This window comes from Lepisma saccharinum, chromosome 6 (genome assembly GCF_977018435.1).
Source record: "Lepisma saccharinum chromosome 6, izLepSacc3.1, whole genome shotgun sequence".
Taxonomy (NCBI): Eukaryota; Metazoa; Arthropoda; class Insecta; order Zygentoma; family Lepismatidae; genus Lepisma; species Lepisma saccharinum.
Window position 1 is genome coordinate 93,955,993 of NC_139234.1, and position 27,352 is coordinate 93,983,344.

Consider the following 27,352-nt stretch of genomic DNA (forward strand, 5'->3'; position numbering starts at 1 on the left):
CCTTCAAATCAAATCCACTGCACGTACGCACCTGACCAAAGTAAATTACCCAGTATCTGTCTCCTTGTATTGAAATGTACGAAGGGATTGCTTTCCGCAGGGCCATTTTAATGAAAATGTACGCCGTTCGAGTTCTGTAAATGTGTTCTTCTGAATACCTCTCTTCTTTTACCTTCAACACTTCACCGTATTCACTAATTACACTACAAATCGCATCGTGGCTTAGTTCATCTGGCACTACATGCACTAAATACACTCCGCTGGTCAGCCCATTCCACTTCTATCTTATGCTGACCGTCTGAATCATAATAGGACACTTCAGCTCTTTAATCGTTTAATAATCATTCACCCATAACTCTCGTTACAAATTTCACAAATACACAGTTTCGAAAGTAATCAATTTCAAAACATTGGACTTAGTTCGATAGTACATGGTACGTGTTGTGAAACCACGTATTTAAATTCAGCGAAGCCGGTTTAGATTTTACACTACGAAATCAAATTTCAACGTATTCTGTCGCTGTTTCTTCATGTTTGTCTTTCTTTTAGTCTTTCTCAATTAACATTTTTGTACTACGAAACACTTCTTGCTTTATTCAACTCAATACTATTTTGCCTTACCTAATGCCTGCCACACGGAAACACGGAAAGAGCGAACGCGAAAATACGATCTGCACGCGTCGGAGTGTGCAGCTAGACTACGACTGACCTACCGCGGCTCAGCGAATTAATAAAAAGTGACAGTAATATAAACAGAACGAAAGTTGCATGTAATACAAATAGCTACATTGTTTTGTGATAAAGACAAAGTCCAATGAAAATTAGTAGGGAACATATATTACTACTACTACTACTAATAATGATGATGATAATTGTAATAGTAAAGAGAGAAAATAATAAAAAACGACAAGAAAAATACAATTTTTCGTAAGTGTTTCCTTGACTAGTGTTGATCCCGTTGCTGTTCCAACAGGTATTGCTTAATATTTACAACAATAGGTAACCATTTCCTACTTTTTAGTTCACATGAAACGCTAGTTCATTGCTTCATATGATCCCTGAATGAATCCCTCTCCCTATGGCACACATGTACACATATTTGCGGTTTTTATATTTACTATCATTTGTTTATTCATTTGACTACATCTTACGTCTTTCAGGCATAGGCAGAGTAGCTCTTGACGTTCGCCTGGGCTGCCTAGTTCCAACTGACACTTTGGATTCTGAACCTCAGAAGATAATTGACGCCGCGAAATATGCCTTGAGGAATGTCGCAGTGCTGGAGTTGAAGATGCCATTTTGGAGATACCTGTCAACTCCATTATGGACTAAATATGTTAGGAACATGGATTTCTTTATCGAGTAAGTATTGTGGTATTGTGTGCAATATCATCTAACGATATGCTTAGTCAGAAATATACATTTTGGGCTCACTGTATCTGCTTATTTCCATATGCGTAGCGTTCATATTTTTTAAAAAAGAAATGTCTACATTCTGTTGACAGAAACTTTGTGAATTTTCATGGCATTCACTACTCCCTTTGTAAACTAACCCTCTACATTCAAACAAGTGTTCTCTGGTTACCAGCCAGGTTAAATCGGCGTTAGCTTCCAACGTTTCGAGCGCATATATTGCTCTCGTCTTCAGGGTATGTAAAAATGGAAATCAGTGTAGAGTTAAATATATTACAATGATGGGGCGGAGCTTGGACGCTGTGTTCCTATTGGCTCGCTCTGGATCCTGGTGTTCATATTGGCTGGTGTCGAACGGTTAGAGGTCAATTAGTTCACATAAACTCTCCAGCCTACAAATTACCAGTGCGTAGTTAAAGAGATCGTTTAATTCACCGAATTCTCCAGCCCAACTCTTCCCTATTTTTTGGGGAGCAGGAAAAGGTATTTAAAGTTCTTGCCTTGACACATTCTCACACAATAGGTCGGTAGGTGCCGGGGCTTGCGTCGAGTTGATACCTTCCTGGAGATGAGGCTTGCTCGAAAATATATTTAAAGTGGTGTTGGTGTTTTTACGGAGGATTGGGCTCCAGGAGTGACTGAGCTGGAGTCCCACGTCCCTGTTGAGATTGGTGCTTTCCCGTGAAATGGCTATGGCTTCTTTTACTCGTTTGTCCAAGAAACTTGCACATTTGGCTGGCATCACATTTTGACGTCAGCAAATAAAATCCTGCGTCCCTCTGTGATGCTGTGTTCTGCAAGTCCTGACTTTTCTGGTTGTAATAATCTGATGTTGCGCTGATGTTTATTACGTTGCTGTTCAATGGTGAAAACAGATCCAATCTCAAGAGTCAAGTGGAACTCCAGCTCAGTCACGCCTGGAATAAACTTCTCCGTAAAAACACAACACCAGCCAATATGAACACCAGGAACCAATAGGAAGACAGCGTCTAAGCATCATCCCATCATAGTCACATATTTAACCCTACACTGGCCTCCATTTCTACATTTCCTGATGATGAGAGCAATGTATGCACAAAGCTACAATAAGAAATACAAAATACTACATCCTATAAGTGGCATGCTCAAGTCAAAGACCTTGGTACCAAAAGATGAAACTAACTTGGGCAGTGGTTGTTTTTTAATAAGAATTCGTACAGGTCATGTTTTTAGTTAATCAGCAGTTGGCACGTTTAAAAATTGTGTCCTCAACTTCCTGTCAGTTAGGAGAAGCTATACAATCGCTCAATCATTTATTTTTTCAATGCCACTTAAGACAACAATATCGAGACATTTTATTTTAAAATTTATTACGCGTTCTGGTTCCATTTCCAATATCAATATCTACATTAATCTCTGAGCCTCGAACTGCAGGTATTTGGATACTTTATAGTTTCGCTAGAAAACATCAGATTACAATCTAATTCTAAATACTCATGACCCTCACAATCATTTAGACGTCATACTATCTCATAAGAACAAATTGGATAAAACCACTCGGTAAGAAGTCAAAAGTGTTTCGAAGGAAGTGGACGATAGTAATCATCATGCTGAAACATATCATATACAGGGTGTCATTTTTAATGGCGCCCACAGACCACAGATTCGTATAGAGGACATCAAAACAAACAACTTTTCTCAGTAACATTTTTCTCGTTGGTGCGTCGATTCGACGCTAGAGCCTTTCAAAAAAGACCGTTTTGCCACTTGGATGCTGGCAACCCAACACAATATTTGATCGTATCTGTGACGTCATTTCCTGCGGCGAAACAGCGCACGGCAGTGTTGCAAGGAACACACAAATTTTGTAAAAGATGAGAAACTACCAACCACATTATTAACTGTAAAACGAAGCGAGAAACGCTTCCAGTAGACCGAACATCATAGCCTACCAGCCAGAAGATCAGCAGTCATCTCAGGGAAGGGGGAAGTGAACCAACGATATGAGAAATGGTAAAAAACGTATTCAGAATGAAGTGTCAATATCGACTTTGGTTTGAGTTGGTGTTTTAAGTCCACTTTATGCACAGTAAGGCTAATCGGGACTGGACCTACAGTTTAAAGTGGGATCCGAACCACTGTACCATGTGCCTCCAACGGGTATCGAACCCGGGACCCCTTGATTACAAGGCAACGATGCTACCACTGCACCATTGGGGAGGCCCAGTGTCAATATCGGATTTTGTCTCAGCCTACATGTCAAATATCAACAACAATACATTTTATTGGACTTGCAGCTTGCATGTGGCTGTTTACGCCCAGCTACAAGTCAATTATATTTGCAAATCTCGTTGTAAGGTTGATATCTACACGTTTGTGTCCAGATGCCTTGTGGTACTTTTGTGCTGATAACGGAAGTATCCGAGGTTCATGTTGTTACATTACGGCTAAAACACGTACAACCACAGTAACAATCTAATGATGAATCAGTAGCGAATATACTGCCTTGTTCACAGTGGCAAACTATTACATGTGTATCCGGTGCATAGATAAACACAGTCGTCGAAGAGTTTCTTTACTACTATCCCTGTATTTTCAACCATTTTTGCCACTTGCGTCATAATGTCCTGAATATACATTATATTATGTGGTGCTTACTTTTGGAATTTTGAGTTCTTCCATTTCTATTTTGTCATCTGTTCAGTGTGTCACAGACAACTAGTATCAGAAGGACGAAGTGGATAGACTAACTTGTAGATGCCAAATTGGTAACTAGATTTGCAAATATTTTACATGTAAGCTGAGACAAAATTCGATATGACCACTTCTACTTGAATTTAATTTAATTTCTACCATTTATCGTATCGTTTGTTTTCTTTCTGTTAGGTTACAGAACTTGTTTCCTCGTTTTGTTTTACGGTTTCTTAATATGGCTGATTGTAGCTATGTCATTTTTCACAGAATATGTGTGTTCCTGGCAACCCTGGAACGCCTCGCTTCATGACGGGATATGGCGTCACAAATGCAATCAAATGTTATGTGTGGTTGCCAGCATTCAGGCGGCAAAACAGGCTTTTTTGAACGACTGTAGCGCCGAAATGATACACCAACGAGAAAAATGTTGCTGAGAAAAGTTGTTTGTTTTGATGTTCTCTATACGTTTCCGTGGCTAGAAATCGCAAAATTACGCGGTGTGAGCCAATCAAACGACGACGACAACGACGACGGCGCAATGTATGCAGTCGAAGCGTTGGATGCTAACGCGGATTTAACCTGGCTGGTAACCCGAGAACATTTGTTCGAATCACCGTCGCCAAGAAAGCTACAATTCCTATCCTCTACATTCAGTTAGGTTTCAAATTTTGAAATCAATAGAGGTACGTACTTAGATACTTACAGACCGGTATAATAATTCAGTTTTGTATCTTTTGTTACAGAGTTTGTATGAAGTACATAAATGTAGGAATGGAAAGGGTTAAAACAAAGTCCCCTACATCGGAAGATTTGTCATTGCTAGAGAGGATAATAGCTTCTGAAGAAAACCCCAAAACAGCTTGCATTTTGGCCCTAGACCTCATTCTAGTTGGCATTGATACGGTAAGTTACGTAATAAATATTTTGTCTTCGCAAAAAAAGATATCACCTGAATTCAGTGGTTGATGATGAAGAGCACTCCAAGCGAAAAAGTCTCGTCTCGGGTATTGACATAGACAACATAAACTGTTCAACACGAACGCACAAAAAATATTCGACAGTTGCAAGTTACGAGTTCGAGATTATTTAAAAGTCACTTTAAATCTTCCTTCCTGCATGCTTATAACACATATAATCTAGTTTCAACTAATATGATACACATGATCTTACCTTGCACACTTGATCAGAAAGCAAAATTTCGAGCCAAGTGGAATAATCCCGTCACGCCACATAAGAAAAATCACGCAAAAATCTCTACTAATGACGAGCTTAAACGTGTTATGTTGAGTGGTAGATAACTACATACTTATATCTAGGTTTTACACATAATAATATACATTTCACCTTTCGAATCCCCAGATAATCGCACGCGCACGAACGTTTGCAGTTGCTACGTCCCGCGTAGCGGTGCACTTCACAAGTACACTTACCTTATAAGCTCAGCAGAGCATGCTGGATAATCCCAGGGATCGGGTTGAATTACTGCGTTCCTTCCCCTTGGATCCACAGGATCCAATGACAACCCACGAGGTTGTCCTCCTGATGCAGGTATCCACAAGTACGAAATACACTTTCGAAATAAAGAAAAACCGCAATATGTTCAACTTTACGTTTATTATAGACACGCACGTATATCATGTAAGACTAAAAATTACAATTCAAATACCTTTGAACGGTACAGCACGAGATGCGTAAGCCTATCTTTCACGTAACGCGAAGCACCTCTTTCTACTTCAAATCTCTCCGCGCAACTCCTAACCGTTTTCCTGGAGACGAAAACACCTCCTCAGTTACACAGTGTTACCAGACACAATAACCTTTTAATACTGGGAAGTTTGATAAAAGCAAACAGTAATATATTAGAAATGTACAGTAATCTGGCACAGTGAATTTAGGTATGTGGTGGCAACAATGCAATGAAAAGCACGTGATCTTCTCACACCACACAAGTTTAAATAAATCAACAATGGCTTTCAAAATATAAGAGAAACGAACGGCGTTTGCCAGAAACATGAAACAACAAATAGATATAAGGAATTTAACTCAGAAATTATTAACTTAGGCTTCACTAACTTGATTAAAATGAAACTTACAACAATCTTTAGAATATTTAAAATCAAATGAAACGATTAATGTTGAAACTATGTAAATTGCTTAAATTTTCCGCTATTCATACTTGTAGATATGTGTATTGATTATAAAGGCCGCCATATTTATGAATATATATATATGAATTATTAACTGTATAATACTAATAATAATAATATAAAATATAATAATAATAATATAAAACCACGAAGTAATGGCAAACTCGGGGTCATTCCACAGTTGCAGCCTACTTTCGGTCTATGTGCGGTAGCAGCACGCGATGCGATGTTCTTCTGTTCTAGCTCTTTTCAGTTGTTACGGCGTGCGCTCTAGAAGCTGGCAGGGGAAGTGGAGAGCGGGGAAACGACCTATCCAGCGCAACGAGACAGGCCGGTTAGAGAGAGAGACTACAGCGTTGCCAGAGTAGCGGGAAAGAGGAGTTGAAATCGAAAGAACCATGAAATACAGACGTCCCATTGTTCGCGTATGGCCTGAGAATGCGTATTATCTCCATCTTGTGGTCAGTAGAATACCGATAAGTGTATGATTTCAAGTGTATACGTTGTAGGAATTCTTTCCAACTGTACCGAATGTTAGCTAGCATTGTCCATTACAATCACTGCGTCTTTGATGTTCCTTTCGTCAAGCGTATCTAAAAACTGCAAAAACCACTGAAAACTAATTTACTTTCCTGTAGAAAACCAGTGTGACTGGAACCTACGTGACAAACAATAATGCGCCCACCTTTACCCGCGGGCACAACGCGTAACGTGTTGGATATTCATCCTTTACATAATACCCGAGGATAATTCTTCTTATTATATCTTTATCGCAACCGTCGATTGCCTTTGTGATACTGTTCCTTTTGATTCGTTTGCGCGGTGATTCAAATGACATGGAACCCGACGCCTCAAGACTGTCTTTGCCTTCCCTAACAATACGCTGCACAGTTCGCGTACTCACTCCACAAGCTTCCAACACTCTCTGTTGCACTTTGTGCACACTTACCAAGGGGCCACTGTTTTCTGCTTCCTTTTGAAAATATCCATGAACCCTATTGATTATTTTCCTGCATTGGCTACAAACTACCTCTTTCCTGTTTGCCATCGTACGATACTTACTGCGTTAATAAGCACAAAGCTCCCTATGGAACAACGAGAGTACAAATAAACGTCACATCACATGCCACATACACGTTTATCGAAGAAACAATGCAGTTAGGCAATACACGACGCGACAACAATTACTCCCACGTATGTTATTCCTACATTCCGCTCATAACAAACAGGAATCAACACTGGGGCAAAACACCATCAGCAACGCGGTGAATTGGCAACACAGCAACGTGCAGAACGAAGTTAGCGCTGCAGCTTCCTCCTGAAACTGCGTAACTCTCGGCTCCACTGCTAGGTGGTTTGTTCTCTGGTTGGTCAGCGGCATGTTCCCCGCTCCCCACTTCCCCTGCCAGCTTCTAGAGCGCACGACGTAAGAACTGAAAAGAGCTATAGTTGAAGTAGATGCGGCCATCTTATTCAGACCATAAGCTCCGCCCACAGTCTTCACATTGAGTGATACAGGCACTGCAGGGACCTGGGTGCTTTCATATGGTCAACAATTCCTTTTTCACATATTGGCATCTATTAGCTTCAATGTAGTCCCGTTCCACGTGCACAGACCTGTCCCAGTAATTTAGCAATAAATGCTTCAGCAGGAAGTCGTGTTCTGTTAGAGTGCCCAGCACTGCATGCGTTTTTGTTTCTGAATCGTGTCAAATCGAGCGCTTTTAAACTTGCTCTTTATTCGGGGAACAAAAAAAGGAAACGCAGTAGTCCAAGTCAGGTGATTTGGGTAGGTGGGAGACGAAGTTGTTTTGGACAAACAGTCCTCAGTGGACAAGAAAATGTGAGAACCTGCGTTGTCGTGATACAAAACCAGTTATTTTGTCGTCAAAGTTCTGGGCGATATCTACACACTGACGAAGCTCCTTGTAGACTGCAACACACTGAAGTTGTTTCTGATCAGTTGTCAGCACCTGAGGGTATAAATGTAATTGTCAGGTTAGGTCACATTAAGCGTTGGCTATTTCATGCTGCAGCTAGTAGTACCACTAGGTATTATCGCTAAAGCCCGTCGTCGCGTAGTAAGTGACCTTGGATACATACTGTGACTCAGATAATTTTCGCACATACATGTTTGGATTATTACATGAGCCTTGAGGTATGTCGTTAGTAATTACTGAAGTGAAATTTGATTCTGGCTATATTGGCGGGAGGGTTGATAATACTTTCTTTTGATTTGAATTTTTATTTCCAAAATTAGTCATAACAATTATCTAACCTTTGCAGCGAGTGAAACAAACACATGTATCAACACGTTGGTACAATTTTTAACGCGGTGTAGCGATGACTCTGTGGAGTATGTTCGAATTCGACATTTCGCAAAATAATATTCTTTTACTTCCTTTTTCTATTCGAAAAGGTTTTTTTAAAAAAACATAAGCTTATAGCCCAATTTATACTGAAACAAAACGAGGTGTTATTTGTAATTTTACTCTTCACAGTTTCCAAAATATAAAATTGCATTAAAAAATGTTGTGGAATTTTAAATTTCCCGCTAGAAACACGGTGGATGTTCTCGCGAACACTCGGAAAAACAGCCTGGGATTCAAAGAGTTCAACAGAACTGAAGAAAACCGTTTTGGACTGTCACAGTTCCTGCAAACTGTTATTATTTGAGTGCAGTATGTTCATAAATCAGTGCGGCTGGTGATCCGGCCCTATGGGTGTGCACTTCAGACTCACGTCCAGAAGAAGTTTTATCAACCCTCTCAAATACTCGCACCAGTTTTTGCGTACATAATGCTGCTAAATGTATTGGAAACCCAAGTTGTGACCACCTTTCACTGAAAATGAGGTTGTGGGAGAATTGTATTTCACGAAATATCTTATTATTTGTTTCAGTTTCTTTTAGGTCCATTTATGCACAAAAGAACGGAGACGACCTACAGTTTAAAGTGGAATCCGAACCACTATGTGCGTCCACCGGATGCGTGGCAATTTGTTTTAAAAAAACATTTGGATTTATTGTTGTCAAGAATTAATTGAAGTTACTGCTGAAGAACTTAATAAGCATATTGCAAAATCATGTAGGGATTTAAGCTTAGAGTTACTGTTATTTTGATTCCATTATGTAGGTATTAAATAAGCACATTCTCACGTACCTAAAATAAACATGTTCTTTAACAGTAACACTCAAAAGTATTTTTAAAATAAGGTTATTATTTTTCGTAATCAAAACATGTTCATGATTTACATTGGAACAAGGTGGAAAGAAGGAGCAGCAGGGTGGACAAGAGGGGGCATCACCTCGCCAGGGTGAAAATCTTATCTGAAGCCGCTCCTGCAAACAAGGTACCCGATCCAAAGACTACATGCAGTAAAATCAGTTGTAATCTATCTAGCAGTTGTTTATTTCTAATGACCGACTGACTAAAATAACAAAATCAATCGAAATCAAGAGAAAAATAAATATTAAAGAAAATAATACTCAGTCAACACTACCTTGTTTCCTACTTCAGAATTTTTCTTTCTATTCCACCGTATCCGTGTTATTACTGCAGTCGCTGCGCACTTCCCTCCAAATATTCAACAACGTTAAATATTACGTATATACTTTCACTTTGTAGAGTTTTCCATTTCATCATGAAATCCATCTCTTTTCACTGAAACAGGAACGGGCTTTGGACAATGCAACAATTTTGCAACGCATTAACAGGCACACAATAAAAACAGCTGACCGAACAACGTTCCCCCCCGCGCGTGTTGATCGACGTAAGCGCCACAAGGACAGTTTATTTTGCCCAAGCTGCATTATCCAATGGCAATGCAAGACATCATTTAAAACACGCGTTTGATTTCGGTTGCAAATAAAGTAATATTGCTTCCTCTCCTTCTTTCTTTCCTCTGCCATGCTCGGAAAAGGGTGGGCGAAGATACCATGGAAATGTCCATTCTTTTTTTTTTAAAAAAAAAAAAAAATCCCTCGATTTACGATGATGTGTAGGCTGCCTGTACTCCGTCACACGATCTCGAATGGAATGGGATTGAAACACTGCATCGTAAACACAGCACTAGCAGCGTAGAGCCTATAATACTGCAAGCTGCAGACGCCAATCTCTTCTCTCTCCTTGCGTGCTGCAAACAGCGGCAAACGAGCACGCGGCGACTTGTGCGAAGCGAACGTATCTCAGCGGCAGGCGCTGGTAAAGCGAAGCGGTTGGAACATCGGAAGGTTTGATGTTTTGAAGGAGATAGTGTTCAGTAAATAAGTATAATAAAAATTAATTTCATTGCAGAGTTATTTGGGTGTGCACGTGCGAATGTGAGAATAGACAGAAGCCGGTACTGTCATAAATACAATTTCACAACATCAAAATTTGGGGTTGACTCGACGTCGCAGCTAACTGAACGTCACGTAGGTCAGGGAAAGATGCCAATGGACCATGGACACATGAAAGAAAAAGGCACTATCGAACCTTGGGGTTCAGCAGGTGATGACGCTTTCATGGTCAGGGTTGTGAAATTACGAGTAAAAGGAGGTTTTCTACATGACACGTAAATTACGCTAAAAAAGATGTAAAATACGTATAAAACTTCAAATACGTAAATAACTAGAATCAAACATAAACATTAAAAGAAAACATGATTTTGGCGATGATTATTATTATGTATGCCAGTTGGCAGTGGCAGAAAAAAGGCTTTAAAGAACTTTCCTTACGAATTTGTATGTGCTCTTATATAAAACATTAAAAATTCATAACAATTGTTTTTAGTGAAAATTAAAATAGCGACAAATTATTTATTTTTCAGTTTTGGAAGTAAAATCGGCTAATTTTAATATAAGTAGTTGTATGTTCTGTTTAATCACCAGTTTCTTTATCATTATAACGTATAACAATTAACAATCAACGTGTTATTTTACAGTTATATGTATGTACCTGTGAAAAAGGAATTTGAAGCTTTAACTAAAACTTTGAAATCCAATCCAATCGTTATGTTATGTTATAAATACACGTAAGACGTAAGACTGTTGCAAGACGTAAATATCAACAGGTTTCTCAATTTTTAAAAATATGTCAAAGAACAGTTCTAATTTTAAAAAAAATCTTATAGTGAGGTTGAGTGCGTGAGGTGGCTGAATAAACAATCTTTGGAAAATAATGATTTTGTGCTGAAATATGTAAGAAAATGAAAGTTTAAAATGTAAAATAATTAAAGTAGTTTTTACATTACTAATTTACGAAAGAAAATTAGTTTCTTACATCTCCATAAAAACTGGTTTCCTACGCGAAGTAAATTACTAGTAAATTACGCGTAACTTACGTAGAAAACGTAACGAGTCAATTACCTTGCCAAGCCTGGTCCTGATCATCATACCTTAATATAGTATATTTTTGTAACAATTCAATAGTTTTTACATTAAGTACGTTATTGCTACAAGTGTTTTCAGTTAGTGTTACATATACAGGCTGATTCATTAAAAACGTGCAAAAAAGAAAAATGAAATAGGTGGTGCACCACCGAAAATTTGAGACAGGGAACCTAGGGTCAGAAAAACCAGAACACCGAGATATGGAACACTGCCCCACTTCAGTGTGTGTGGACGGGGAGGTTCTATTCACTGGATTAGGAGGTCACCCGACCTGAATCTACTCCATTTTTAGTCTTGGGATATCTTTTCTTTTCCCCGTTTTTTTCCCGTTTTTTTATGAGATCTCAGTGAACAAGGAGATGGAATTATTTGCCAGAATTGTCGCCGCCTATAATATGATTCAGGGATGTTTTAAATGGTGCGGCATCGAGTTTGGTGACCGTCATCTTGAACAACAGTGGTGAGGGGAGGACAAATAAAACCATGAATTTTGCGAACAATTACTTGACGCAACGAATATTGCAAATTGTGTGCAAGTTATTTTAGTATCGATTTGGAAATTTTCGCAAAGCGCCCCCCCCCCCGCCCCCCAGCTGCCTCACTGCCACCATGTTAAACCATAAGAGCATCCACACACACTGAGAGAACGGATTAGTTCCAGATACAAAATATATTTGGTTCCGCAAAATTTCTTACGGTCAAACAAGGTTTCGTTTCACCTACAGAGTGACTGTTCACATAAACCATTTGGTTGAGTTCTCTTAACAAACATATGAGTTTGACGTTAGCTTTGTCCATTGAAACATTGTCCATTACATCGAAAGAAATATTTTGTTCCGTGAACAAAAACAACGTGATACTCGTACTGGCAAGTGTGACAAGAGCAAACATGGCGGATCTGCGAGCCCGTACGCTTCGAGTACCTTAAAGTCGTGGAGATTTGAAACAGTAATACGTACATTTGCTGGTAAGTGTAACATTATTGATGTTAAATAGGAAATGTAAATCATAGAAATATATAAATACAGGCGTAGAAGTTCAATGCAAAATTTTGAGGTGGTTTTGTCTCGTATCTTAATTTGTAATTCTTATGCACGTAGAAAATATGTAATATCTGATCATGCTGAATATAAAATAGCTACAATACATTACAAGTTGTGCAAGCGTGTTTTACGTTAACACAGGCACAATAGCTCAGTCAATATAGCATCTTGACTACCATACGTTCGACCTGTGTTCGATCCTCGGGTTAGATGATCTGGGCCAGGCATTTTTCCAACAGTTAATATAATTTTCATAACAATTTACCTTTTGATTGTAAGCTAATTACTGGCGTAGCAATGCAACGTGTACCGTGTTGGTTTCTATCGTATATTGCACCTTTTTACATTATGGGGTCCGTTGTCTCACTGTACTCCGTCGAGAATTACTTTGTGTTTTCTTTTAAACGACAGATTTCGACCATTTATGTAATATAAAATTGGTTCAAACATGCGGAAAACACATGTAGTTGAGACATTTAATCCCAAAATATGGTCAGTGTAAGTAACAACTTGCCATGGCGAAGTTGTTTCGCCAGTTTTTATGAGTAAAAACCGGTTGTGTGCTCACTCAAATAGCTAAAAAACACATCGAAAATTGCTATCAGCCCCATACCTAACCCTCCTAAGGTAACAATGTAATATTATAACTGCTGTTGTGATATGTCGTGTTGGGTGCTACATTCACTTGCATGAAACTTTCAGGCTGTTCTGCTTCATGTTAAATTAACAGGTGTACTTTTCTTCACAATAACACATTTCTGCAGGCTAAAAGCAAGGGAACATGCAAAAAATATTTCATTTTCTTGAGAGGGTTCAGAGGGTTAAACACATTGTTATGTTAAAAAGGTCAAACAGCGTGAAATGAAGTTTTGAAATTTTTATTGCATTTTTATTCTTTCACTGATCAATTTTCCACAAAATAAGTATTTTAATCTTGTGCGCATGAAAATGGTGCATTGTGATAGTATGCCATTATGTTCCCTGTGCCTACTCGGATAATTCCAAGTTTTTGCCACAAAAATGGTTGATGTTCTACCTCCTTCCGTCCGTGATCTTATCACGGAATTAAATCACAAGTAAGCGACATGAACACAGCTGAAGCAACAATAATACCTGGTAGCGCAGGGTTGCCAGGAGTATAAAGAAAGGCATCAAATGCAAGAGAGGAGGCACAAAATTATGTGAATAGCAGTTTCTGAATTTCTTCTTTTTTGGGGGGAGGGGGGCAATAGATGAAAGTCACTGGTATTACGAAAATGTATACACGTTCGGATACAAATGCAATTGTAAGGGGTAAATTGTAAAAAAAAAAAAAAGTGGTATTTCCTTTGGTTTTCACCACAAAAGATTTATTTCTTAATCGTAATGATGATTAGGTTAGGCACTAGGATACAGGTTCAGTTTTTGTTCATAAGTAATGTAGTTACTTATGGTTCGCATGAACAATCACACTTGTTTGCTCTGGTTGTTAAGTTCAGTGAGACTTTTACAAATATATATATATATATATAATCTGTGAAAAATCCCTATGATTAGTATGTTAAGCAGTTAAATTGTGAAAGTAGCTAGTCAAGTTTGACAATTTGTTGTACCCCCCCCCCCCCCACACACACACATATACTACATAAAGGTGATGTCAGAAGTTTTAAACTTATGGAGTTATGGTAGTTAGAATGTATTCCGAAATTGTATGTTTCTTGTACAATGGAGCTGCATAATTTGTGCTTGAAATGTGTGAATCAAATCATAATAAAATCATACTTTATATATGAATAAAATTTAATTTGGGGAGAGGGGGAAGGCTCCTGTGTATTCTCGATTAACCTGCTTAAAAACTTTCATTCATTCTAGCATATACTTAGCTTTATTTAAATTGCTGAGAAATACTCAAGAATTAATATGACAGGAATCAATGGAATTATGAGCTTAGCCAAAAATAAAATATTTTAAATTTATTTGTATCATTACTGAAGTTCAGAAATGTATTGGAGTGGAATCTGTAAATTAATATTTTCTTGTTTTCTGTATATCTTATAGACAACCAATAAAACTGGTAGTCCTGGCTGGCCAAAGCAATGAACCATGTCCAGAGGTGCTAAAGCATTGCCACAATACCTGGAGCATTAGGCAGTGCTACAGCAGAAACTGGGATGTACGTATATTGGTCAGCACTTATCTAATTTATTTTTAAGCAAATAAGTTGAAAGATTTATGAACAATTTAAACTGCTCAGTACTTGGTACACATCAAACATTTATGTTTTTCTGTTGTTGATTTGGTTTCTTGTTATTTGGGTGCTACACACATCTATCTTTCCCAGGAGCTTCATTTTCCTATTTTTTGCTGGTGTATACAGTATTTCCATTGCTATTTCCTGACTATATTTTTATGATGTAATAGTTTCATAATGTTATCACATTGGTAAACGGTGGGACAGGGAGCGTTCTGTAGAATTTTTCCAGACTTCTTTTGAGGCCCAGGTAGAATGCTTGCTCAGATGCATCGAATGAGATGGGAACTATGTGTAAGTGTAACTCTTGAGTAGAGGACATTACAAGCAAACTATATGTATGATCAATGTTTCAATCTTTCCATTATTAAACAAATTATACCTCAACAGGCAAAACTTTTTGATGCCCCCAGGTAATTACATAAATATGCGTGAATAGTTGTACAGTGGACAAAATACCTTAATCGGAAACTACCAGCAGGCCTATATAATATTAAGTCTTTGTGTTTATCAAGAATATGATTTTTTAATTTTTTATTTCAAATTTTACCCCTGGGGGGTAAAGGCGGTCAGGGGCGTGATGCTGATCACATCACCCCCACTCGTGACCGGATCAAGAAAGTGTGGGGTGTTACCCCCACACCCCCTATACACCTTCATGGCGTGGTGCTATGCACAGGGGGGCACTTTACCTTTTTACCTTGGATAAAATGTTGGGAATGAATTGCCTAATTACCATATTGGAACCATATTTTCAGATTCAAAACATGATGTTCATGCATCATTAACAATCATAAAGCACAAGATAAATAAGCACATATTTTTCCTATTCTATTTAACAACCGTAGAGAGAGAGAGACACACACACACACAGAGAGAGAGAGAGAGAGAGAGAGAGTAACTTTAATTTCCCTCTCATGTATGGTATTGCACAAATCGTGTTCACTTAAAAAATGTAAAATATTACATTTTAAGTATTATTCAACCTTCCTTCTTACAACTTTGTAGTTGCAAGCATTAACACATTTATTGCAATGTAAGTGTCTCACACAGAATGTGTGTGTGTGTGTTGTCTCCAAACTTTATGACAAGAAATATGTTCATTTGCTTGTAATAACTGTAAGTTATACGAAAGAAGTTACAATGCAAGCAATATGTACAGTGTGATCAGTGGCGGCAATTGGGTTCCAAAACCAGGGGGGCAACTGCGGGGTCAAAGACAGTATGGATAAGGTTTAGCATAGTGAGGGGGCAAAAGTGATGGAAAGGGGCGGGGCAACTGCCCCCCCTAATCGCTGACACTGAGTGTGATATATAAGTATTCCCAAGCAAATTTTCCCCGAATGTGTCTATTCTTTGTTTTAGACAATGAGACCTTCAAGGAACAAAATTGAAACAACATGCCAAACAAACTGCTGACAAACACTGCAACCACCAGGTGAAAACCCAGCTTAAAAACACTCAGGGTGCAAGAGAAAAAAAATAAATGAAATAGTCATTGTTAATTTGCCGAGCAACACTCGTACATCCACTGCACATACAAGCGGAAGAGGATAATTTGAAAACTGTTTTGGTTAAATAAATACAAAAAAAAGTTGCAAATTCCACATGGACTAACTGGGACTAGCCCTAACTGGGATTCAAACCACTTTCTATACTTTACAGATGTTATTTTGACAATACATTCTGCAGCAAATATTTCTTTACCTGTAAGTTCAGAATGTCTTTAAACATGTTTGATGGTCATAGAATTTTATAATTCTAATTGATCTGATGAACCAACCAACCAACTAACTCTGTTATTTATTATATTTTTCTTTCTTTCTTAGCAAATAACACCTTCCGTGAATCCACTGGAGAGCACTATCTGTTTCAAACAGTCGAGGATTTTTTTAAATTCCTATTTTGATGGATTGCCAGCTGAAAAAGTAACCAGACATGTTTTGATTCAGGAGGATATGGAACATTGAATCAATATTTACGTTAACAACTGTTGTACTTCATCCTTTGAATGTCTCCAGAAATCTAATACAGAAGAACTTTTTATATGTGAACAAAAAAGTTTTAATATGTAGTGTATGTGTGGGTATGAACACAAAAAATTCATGATACTTGATTATTCCTAATAAAAATATTATTGTTCCACATCAATATGTTTAATTGCTACATGTGCAAGAAGAATTTTGGTACTCTTAAATTGCTTCTGTGGTATGTTTTTTTTAAGCATTGCGGCACCTATTTAACTGCTTGTGCTCACACGTGTAAAAGAAGTTTCTAAAATGCATGCAAGTTTCGCAGACATTTTGGAACACTAATATGTGCTTTAATTATTTCTCATGCATATATCAATGATGATATAATATTAAAATGCTTTTTTTAATTGTAGTTCGACTACTTTTTACAGCAATTTAGTGCAACTGCTGTAACATTAAATCCCCCTGCGTTAATATTTTTTTGTATACTTGTGCACTGGAGTTGTGTAATGGTGGAAGAAAATCCAACTTTAAATATATTGAGAAACTTCATATCATTAAAGAAGTATTCATACTTTTTTCCCTTTCTATCATTCATTGAATATTATGATGCATGTTAAAAATACAGAGGTTGCTCACACAGTGAACATCCCACATAACAAAGGTGTGCACACAGGCTAGAACTATTCTACAGTACATACTGTATTTTCTACAATTTATATTTTGGTAAATTCATAGCATTTTCAACATTCTTGCCTTCTGTATTTCCTCTACTAGTTTTTTTTATGATGTTTCCAGGTCTTGAACCTGGCTTGGGAACAGACTAAAATTATTCCTGTAGTAAACTGGTTTAACACAGTGTGCCACTTAATACATGCTGTCCTGGAATGGATTGCATTCATTATGCGAGACACCATTGTGTATGTATTGTGTGTGATGTGATAGGTCTGTGAGCTGATGACACTTTGCCATGTGCTTCGCAACTACTTGACTACTGCTGCTCCAAAACACATCATGAAATATCAACAAGCACAAGTTCACGCAAAAATAACCAAAACCACCCACCTTGCTAACATTTAATAACTTCCGACCACATGTTGGCTCTTTCCATTGCAAACAATCTCACCACTCTGCCTGTGTGACAAAGGGTGACCTGCATTTTATCTTTGAACACAACAATAGGGCTGATTTATATTTTTTTCCATATATCGAATGGTTTAACCTTAGAACACTAGTGTACGTAAAATTTACATGTGGTGTTCCCTCAATTCCCTTCCCTACCTCTCAGATACACGTCCCTCAACCTAGCAGTGCCTCAACCAGTCTGTCAGACATAAAGAATAGAATAGAATACTTTATTAATCATTAGACAACATGATTGCAATAAGAAGAAGGTAAGTGCTGATCATCTTGATTTTGTGTGTTATGTTGTACAATGTATGTTAATTTTGCGTGGCTCTAGTAAAACGAGAAAAATCTTTCTCATAATTTTGACATTCATATATTTGACTTGGATAGTTAGATTTTGAAAGAAAGTTGAGAAGCATGCACTATTTTCTTGCATTCGTTCCTTATTTACAGTGTTATGAATATTTTTTTGTTTAATTTTCATTGTTTGAACGTTTGACCTTCATTCTTAATGTACATATTGGCTTGACAATCAAGACATTCTTTTAAAGTATTATATGTTTAATAAAACCATTCTTCTTTGTAGCTAGTCCAAAAACTAGAATTAATAAAACCATGTTTATACTTTTAAACATGAAAAATAAAACCCCAATATAAGGAATATACAAAAGTTGATTTTCAAAAGGAATCATCACACTGTTTTCATGATGTAGAGGTTGTGTTGAAAATAGATTGTTTCATGTAAGTAAAATTTATGTAGTGCTAGTTACACTGTAATATGGGAACATGCTAGTGTTCTATGTTACACTGTAGTATGGGAACGTGCTAGTGTTCTAGGGTTAATAATACTTTAAGGTATTATTTGTTCTCTATAATGTCAGTGAAGAAATGGAATATACCATATAGATTTTGTAGCTATGGTGAATATGCCTTTACGAAACATAATGCAAAAAAATATAGCCTAATGAAATTGCATGCAATCTGTCTTTGCAACATTCACAAGGCAGTGTCTCAAAAATAAAGTTCCATTTTTTTAGTTAAACACAGAGCATTAAGTGTAGATTTCCTATGTCCATTGTAACCGGTGGTCTTGTTTAACATGTTGGTCCAGTCTGTAGGATGTCCGACTACCATTCAGGACACCTGGTTTTGGTTATCAGGATATGTGATTTTGGGAGGAAAGTTTTTGATCTGTGCTAGTACAAGTAGCTATGGCACACATCCACCCTCATATCACTGGGGGTGTAAAGGAAGCTCCAGCATGGTTCTGATCACATCTCCACTTTCGAAGATAAGAAGGAAATATATGGGGGCCATCCATGCCCCCTTTGCACCAGCATGCCACTGTAATTAACAGGGAATTACTTTACTTCAGGATGGAAAGAAATCATTGAAGACTGGTGAAGGAGGGGGAGAACTTAATTCACACGAATACATATGAGTGTGAGAGAATTATTATTATGATATATACACGTATATATATATATATATATGTGTGTGTGTGTGTGTGTGTGTGTGTTTATATATAGTCATAGTTTATGTTAAAAAGCAGAGTGTAAAATCCTGGGGGATGGGGGAATTTCAACCCACCAACAATTTTGTCCTATGAAATTTCAGTTGGTATAGGAAATGGTTTGCTACTTTATAAATACCCGATATGTATAAGTATGTGTGTATTATTATCTACATATGTGTATATACACACAAACATACACATCAGGTATTCATAAACTAACAAACCAGTTCATTTACCAATTGGATTTTTGCAGGACAAAATTGTTTGTGGGGGGAAATCCCCCCCTGTCCCCAGGATTTCACGCTTTTTAATATTTTTAATAATAATAATTCCAACAAAATAACCTTTACTGCCAACAAGTTGATTTGGTTGATGGTACCAAGCATCTTGTTCAGAGAACTGGACCCAATTAGATACAACAAACAAATGATTTGGTTGGATGAACAAGATTAAGTCAATCAAATAATTTTGTACTCTGAACCTTCACGTTTTGCTCGCGTATAACAAACAAGGGATTTGGTTGCTGTAACTAGGATTTGTTGCAGCCAACCAGACTTTTTTCTCAGTGCAGCTAACCCCAAGGCTCGACCAAACATCCCCCCAGCTTTAATGTTCCGCTGCAAGCCCTGAGTGGCGCAGGAACGGGGGGTAAAGAGGTACAATGTATCCCTAAAATTTGGGGACGGAGTACAGTACGTACCTAATTCCTTTTGTCCGAATTGTACCCCTTGTATCCCTCCGCGCTTCAAAGAATTGGACAGACACAAGACCCTGCTATTCGAAGAACTTAGTCTTCTGACACAATACGAAATCTCCCTACCCAAAGCAATCAAAACCTTTGTGAACCTATTACACTACATTGTGGTTGGATCTGTAATATTGGAAAAGTTTTTTTTTTTTAAGTAAGTGAAAACTATTGAAATGAGTGCAAGACGATGAAATTAAGTCTAGACTGTACCTGCTCCTAAATTGTACATTTTAAATACCTGCTAAAGACTATCTTGAAAATAAGCATATATATTATTTTTAAATTCAAATTATTATTTAATTATTTTGCGCATATTGTTATTTTCTTATTGTCAGAAATTTTATTTCAAACATTCAGAATTATGTGTCCTGTTCTAATTTAGCTATATATAGCTGCTGGCATGTACACTGTTGAAAATTACCATTGTGAAGTTTTTTATTGTATACTATTTTATGCGATTTTGCGTATGAATTTTTCCAGTGTATAAGATGAACTTTGAAAAACGCGGCCACAATTCTATCTAGGTGCGCACTGAAAAGTTGAGATACAAAGCCGTGTTGATAACAAGATCCAGTCGCTTAGAAAATCCGGAGAATTAAAAAAATGATTTTTTTATTTCTTACTTTGCGTATCATATCCGTTGATGTTCATATCCGTTTCTTTTCCCATCTAATGTGTGTGTGTGTGTGAGCATTAATGTATCTGTCATTGTATTCTCTTCAGATTTTATTATTTTTCATTTATATCAATTTCATTCCTGTTATATATTTAATATTAGTATTATTAATATATGCATTTTAACTTTTAATTACCAGAGTTAGGCTGTAGAGCAGCCTAAGGCTGAACCTTGCTCTGTAGTAAATAAAAATACTTTTCCAATTCTATTCTATTCTATTGTACGTACGTTGTTAACCGTAGCTTACTCGTGCCATACGAGAAACTTACTTACCCACACATTTTTTTTTATCATTACAATTCGAAAAAACATTTTGTTATTAAATCACTGCTTCCTTTGTTGACTATATATGTGAAGTTATTGATTAATTAGAATAATTACAAAAATTACCATCATTAATAAAAAATAATAACCAATTACTGCATTAGTGTCACACACATATTTTACCATTCCTTAAAACTTACAGGAAACATAGTAATTTTTTATTAATGGCTTTTTGTTTATAGAGGGGCAGTTATTTATTAATTATAGTAATAACAAAAATTACCATAATTACCAACCAATTTTACGCTGTCACTAGCATGAGCGTCTCGAATAACATGCTTTTAAAGATGGCGCCTGCGCCTAATGCATTTTGCCTCCTATTTACATTACATTTATGTTTTTATAAACAAAGGTAGTAATACAGAAATATTGAGAACGCCCTAGGGAACATTGTATTTTATTTTCAATTTTTCACAAAATATTTCACAGTGGAAAATCGAAAATAGAGGTGGTGGACCTGAGAGCCCCCTACCCTCCTCGGGTAAGCTAGAGTTAACACCGGTTTGTCAATTCTATGACACTAGTTTCGAAATGTCAGGCACGTAACTCATACGCGTAAATCAATGTCAAAAATATAGCTACACATTGTATACCAGCAGTATCACTAGCCTACTTGTCCATACATGCCACTTATTTGTCATTTCTATTACGACGGTACGTGTTAGAGCTCGACATGTTTGAACCCATATCTCGTCACGCTGACATCTCCGACCCTATCTCAAATTGTTCAGTGGTTCATTACCTATTTCCTGTTTAATTGTTGCAGGCTTTTACTGAATCACCCTGTACATGCTATTCTGTTAGTAACAATAGTGTTGTTATTGCAGATATCAATGGCGGTTGCATCCATACTGTACCAGCTGTCGACTAGATCAGAACAACAGCAGAAAATATACGAAGAGCTGGAACGCTTGTTGCCGACGCCAGACACTCCAATAACAGATGAGCACCTGGAAGAGATGCACTACTTGAAGGCGTTTATCAAGGAAGTGTTCAGGTGGGTACAGTATTGCAAGCGTTACGAGCGTAGTTGAATTTTCAAACTTTATGGGGAACAGGTAATCTGATTTGGATAATTTTGACGAAAGACTGTGAGATCAGATGTAAATTAGGTGTCACAGGTACGTGACACGTTCTACCTCAACTGCTTAAAGCAGGATCTACCATGCAGAGGAACAGTGAAGTAGGGTGTTGTCAGAACCCTTTATTCTAGGAATTAAATTCAAATTCAAAATCAGAAAATTTGATCTTTTAATTTTATTTTGACAGTGAAATTGTATTTTGACAGAAATTAACAACCAAAAAGTAAATATTTTTCTATACTCTATTTCCATTTTACTCATCTCAAAACCTGTTCTTTATAAATAATTCATCATGCAATTGAATTCTCAGTATATGAAATTGATAAATTATTATGGACGATATGTGAATAGTGAGTGACCGACCGAGAATTCTAAGAAAGGGTTCCACAATACCTAAACTAATATAAAATTAACAAGAAGTTAGAATAAGCATAAAAGCTGATATAGAACAAATAAGTGACAAAATAACACAAATCTACGCAATTTCCTCATCACATCGCCAAACTTACAAAACACGTTGTTAGTCAGAGCTTAGCTAGATTGCTCCCCCGTTAACGTTTGCCTCTAAATTAAGCATATTCGTTCTCCCAGAGGCTCCAAGCATGCCAGCCAATCAGCTTGAGGCATGACGTCATGCACTGTTAGCAACATATTTTTTGTGGGCGAGGATTACACAGAACACTTCAGTTCTGATCTGCAGGGACAACTTGACCAAACAATATAGTAAGTAACCTTGTCTAATATGCGAAACATTTGACTACAAAAGTACATAAAATATACATATCAATATTTTGGATTCAGATGTCGCGGTTCTCCGTTTCAGAGTGGCCAACGTTAAGTGCTAAGACACAAGAGATTCTAGGTTCGAATCTTCGGTAAAGCATGGATGAATGAAAGAGTGAATGAATTTGTTACTTCATATAAACTATATATCTGTACATTGGTATTTGGATGGGTCAGTTCAGTTAAGAAAAATAAAATTAATTACAAAATTTTTATAATTTAGAATCTAAGTATTCACGTACACTATAATGTTCCTGATTTAATATTAGTTCTTTTCATTTGTTTGTTTTTTAACCTTGTCACATTATTTTCTGCTTTGACTGCAATGGTAGATGAATTGAATTGAGTCACTCAAAAAATGGGTTAGAAACCTTATCCGGCAGTCAAAAAAAAGTTTTAAAAATATTTACTCCTTTTTTTAGTCATTAGTTGCAAAATGCATCAGCTTCATTTCTTCCAGAAATAATTTTTCCTCTTTTCAAAATTTTACAAAGAATGTAGATTTTCCACTCCGTGGACTGTCCGCAATCAAAGATTATGGATGTAGATGATTTTAATAGCTTTTCATTTAGACAATTTAAGCTCTAATATGTGGCAATTAACTAAATAACACCTTAGAACCTTCTATTTACATCAACAATAATTTTATGAAAATTTTAGTTGAGTGAAAAATCAAAATATAATGTTCCATGGAGAACTGTCCACTTTGTGGACACTGATAAATAGTTCCTATAAAACTGCACAGAGTGCAGCAGTGTGTGTCGCCCCTGTCAACACATGCCTTTTAAGCACTAAACTATTCAGTCTGTGTTATAAAAATCTATGTTGTTAAGAATTAGTGTTGAATCTTTTCTCTACATATTGTTAGATTTCTTTCCATAAAAATGTTATTGTTAATGTTACAATAGGTAATGAACTGTTTAACTTAAATCAAAAAAAAATGTTGAAACTATGGAAATATAAAACAACTATGTAGCAACCATGATAAATTGTAAACAAAAGTATGATATAATAGAGCTAGACTTTCGTAAGCCTAAGGGACATTCTCCCGGTCACCGAAAGGCTGACGGTTCAGGGGACGTTGGGTAATATCTTGCTTCAATCTTCGGATTGGCTGGTGTACTTGTGCTCCATTTGGCAGATATTCCACAAACCCAACTCTGAATAAGGCGTTCTCCTGCATCATCAAAAAGACCAGGGTTATGAACCTAGGTACAACTAATAGGTTTAGGCCTACAAGTTGTATCGGTATCGAGTAAAGATCTTAATGATCTTTCATTTCAAACCTACATAGGTGATAATTAAAAATAAATCCTGCACCACAGACCTCGCAAGGGCTTGGCCCTACTAGCCCTTAGAAGCCTTTGAGAAGTCCAATAAAAGGGTTGTAACCAGACTAACATAAAGCCCTAAAGGCAGAAGGTGCGTGTCAAGTGTTAACTTCACATCAGGAAATTGGAGGGAACGGATGCCATTGTGGTTTCAAGGGACAGTTGGAAGTGCTTGTCTTGCCTTCTCTATGAGATTCTTGGGATATCCGAACTTTGTTGAGATCACATGTCCGCTCCGTGGACAAGCTTCTCAAGATGAGAACTTTTGCAAATCATTAATTATTAGGATTTGAGTGATAAACAATATGTACAGAACCCATCTGAAAGTTATGTTTGCCTAACTTGTATTTCCATGGAGTAATACAATACATTCTGTCCCCTCCATGGACCGAGATGCTCACGGAAAGGAATAGTGTTGTCCTCGGAGGGGGGGGGTGGCAATTTCATGTTTTTATCATTTGTTCAATCCGAATCAATAAAACTAACTAACTAAATAAAACTATTTCTAATTTTAGACCCAGTTATCATTTTAAAGTGAGTTCTTGTATACATTTATGTATTTTCTTGTTCAGCAAATGAATAAGCTAACTTATTGATATGCAATCCAATTTTGTTTAATGTAACCGCAAAACATTTCAATAATGTGTCTGAAACTGACTTCTCTCTTAAAATTTCTTAATTCTGAGTGAGAAACTGAAACAAATTGAAGGGTGGGGATGGGAGGAAACCAGGTAACTCAATTTCTTGCCATGTGGATGCTATAATGGACTTTACAACATGCTCTCTTCTGTATTTTACACTTCGCACTTTGTGAATGCGAACAATTTTTCCTCTACGAAATGAATGCAAACATTTGAAGCTCAACAATTGAAAATCAAGCGAAGGTGTATTGACGATTGGAATCAATATACTTGTTTCAGTGTGGCAACCGTAATGTAGTGTTGGTTCCTTCTTCTTTGTTGCGTGTGTGATATTAGTGTTGTATGGTGAAATACAAAGTGCAAGTGTCTGCGGAAACAGTTTTAGGTGATGTTCAATCCAAGTGTATTGTTTTATTATTAATGAATAATATTTAATCAGATGTGTGTATATTTTAAAAGTTATAAGTGTTGTTAATACAGAGCATGCGATTAGTGGAAATGAAGTATCATGATAACAAAACTGTCGGCAGGGTCCAAAACAAAGGATAGACTGGGGGCACATATTTTATAAATATCCCCTTGAAAAAACTAATAAAAACTGGTAGTGCTATTAAGCCTTATTTCTATATTAAAAACACTAAAGGCGTTGATCAAAGAAGGTTTATTATAAACTAAAGCACTTTACACGTGACGTTTCCACCCTATAACAGGGTCTTCTTCAGATGGAGAACTAAACTAGGGTGGAAACGTTAGTTTATAATAAAACTGGCTGTAGCGTTGTTTGGTGAAGTCATCAAAGACAAAGAATAAAGCAGCTTTGATGCAAGTATTAACAGGAAATACTGTTATAAAAGATAAGTACCATGAGAAAGTTAGATCTTTCCCTTGGTAGAAATTTTTTATGATCAAAAAGAAATAAAGTTCAAGTCGACTTTTCACCAAGGGAATGGTTACGTACAGAAAATGCTTGACTACTTGAAAGGGAAATAATACAGAAATCCATTCCAAGAACTTCAAAATCCACTGTATGAAGTTGAAAGTCTCCTCTGTGGACAAGCCATATTTACAATTTTAAATTTCTAATGAACTAGGAGAAAATGTTGTTGGTCAAGGTTAGCATTTGATCAGGTTCTTTAAGGACAGAATATTTATTTATTTTTACAAATTTTCAACAATTTTAGTTTCTTTGTGAAATCATCTCCTCATTTCTACCCCATTTTTTGTTTTAGAATGACCCAATTGTCATATGTTCTTCTTAAACTAGTGTGTGTGTGGTGATTGTTTATGCCCGTATGTGTTATCTATTCAGCTTCTTGTCGTAATAATTTTACGTGTTTTCACCAATTTAAAATTTCATTTATTGTTACTCCAAAAAATTTCATTTCGCTGACCATTCTTCCTATTTCTTTGCTTTTGTACTTTGTTTAGTGTGAAAGAGCAAAAAATATATTTTCTGTTTGTTTAATAGTAACAGGTTAGAGTTAACCCAAGGTTTCATTTTCCCCATTATTTAATCAGTATTGGTCTTTAATTCGTTCACACGATTTCCCTTTACAACTGCACTAGTATCGTCTGCATAACAAATTCAATTGTAAAGTTCTGCTTATCGACGATGGACAATTTTGCAAAACTGGGATACAATATAATAATACAGCTTACATTGGATTCAAATTGCTGCTATAGCCTTATAATATGCACCATTCTATTTTAATTCGACTAATTTCATATGAACACCATTGGACTCATATTTTCAATTATTTTCTCCTTTGTACGATTGGTGTATTAGTAACATACTGTATTAGTGCCATTTAACGAACTGATTCAATACTAATTATTTTCCAGGTTATATTCTACAGTTATAGGAAATGGAAGGACACTTGTAAACGATATGATTATTGGAGGATACAATATTCCAAAAGGGGTAAGATCTCTAATTATCCATAATTTTGGAGTATTAAAAAATGCGGGAAATTAGATGGGTAGAGCGGCATGTGCGTACAGATCACTGAAATCCATATCCCTTGATCCTCCAAAAAAGTTCAACAAAATGGAACTTAGGGAAGTCTTATTAGTAGATCTTAGTCGTTAGGCTATGAATACATTGCAAGAATTTGGGAATGTTCATAAAAATTGATTGATTGATTTACTTCTTTTTGCTTCGCTGTTTGTGCCACTTTTGTCTAATTTGCGGAGATGGGGATGAGTGATGATGTGACAAAATTGATGAGTGGACACTCACAAACAACCATGCCCAGGCCAGGATTCGAACCCGG

General features: G+C 36.8%; 1 protein-coding gene and 1 long non-coding RNA gene across 2 annotated transcripts in view; both read left to right on the forward strand.

Annotated features, from left to right (window-relative positions):
- Positions 1-27,352, forward strand: part of LOC145988936 (putative cytochrome P450 301a1, mitochondrial) — a 200,214-nt gene that overhangs the window by 158,870 nt on the left and 13,992 nt on the right. Inside the window, exons 8-9 of the mRNA XM_083124243.1 lie at positions 22,070-22,239; positions 26,922-27,000. Of these exons, the coding sequence (XP_082980369.1) occupies positions 22,070-22,239; positions 26,922-27,000 (249 nt within the window). The remainder of the gene's footprint in view (positions 1-22,069; positions 22,240-26,921; positions 27,001-27,352) is intronic.
- On the forward strand, positions 12,498-16,815 carry LOC145988937 (uncharacterized). The gene is made up of 3 exons (XR_014441802.1): positions 12,498-12,571; positions 14,685-14,799; positions 16,707-16,815. It is a non-coding gene; the product is annotated as an uncharacterized LOC145988937 (long non-coding RNA).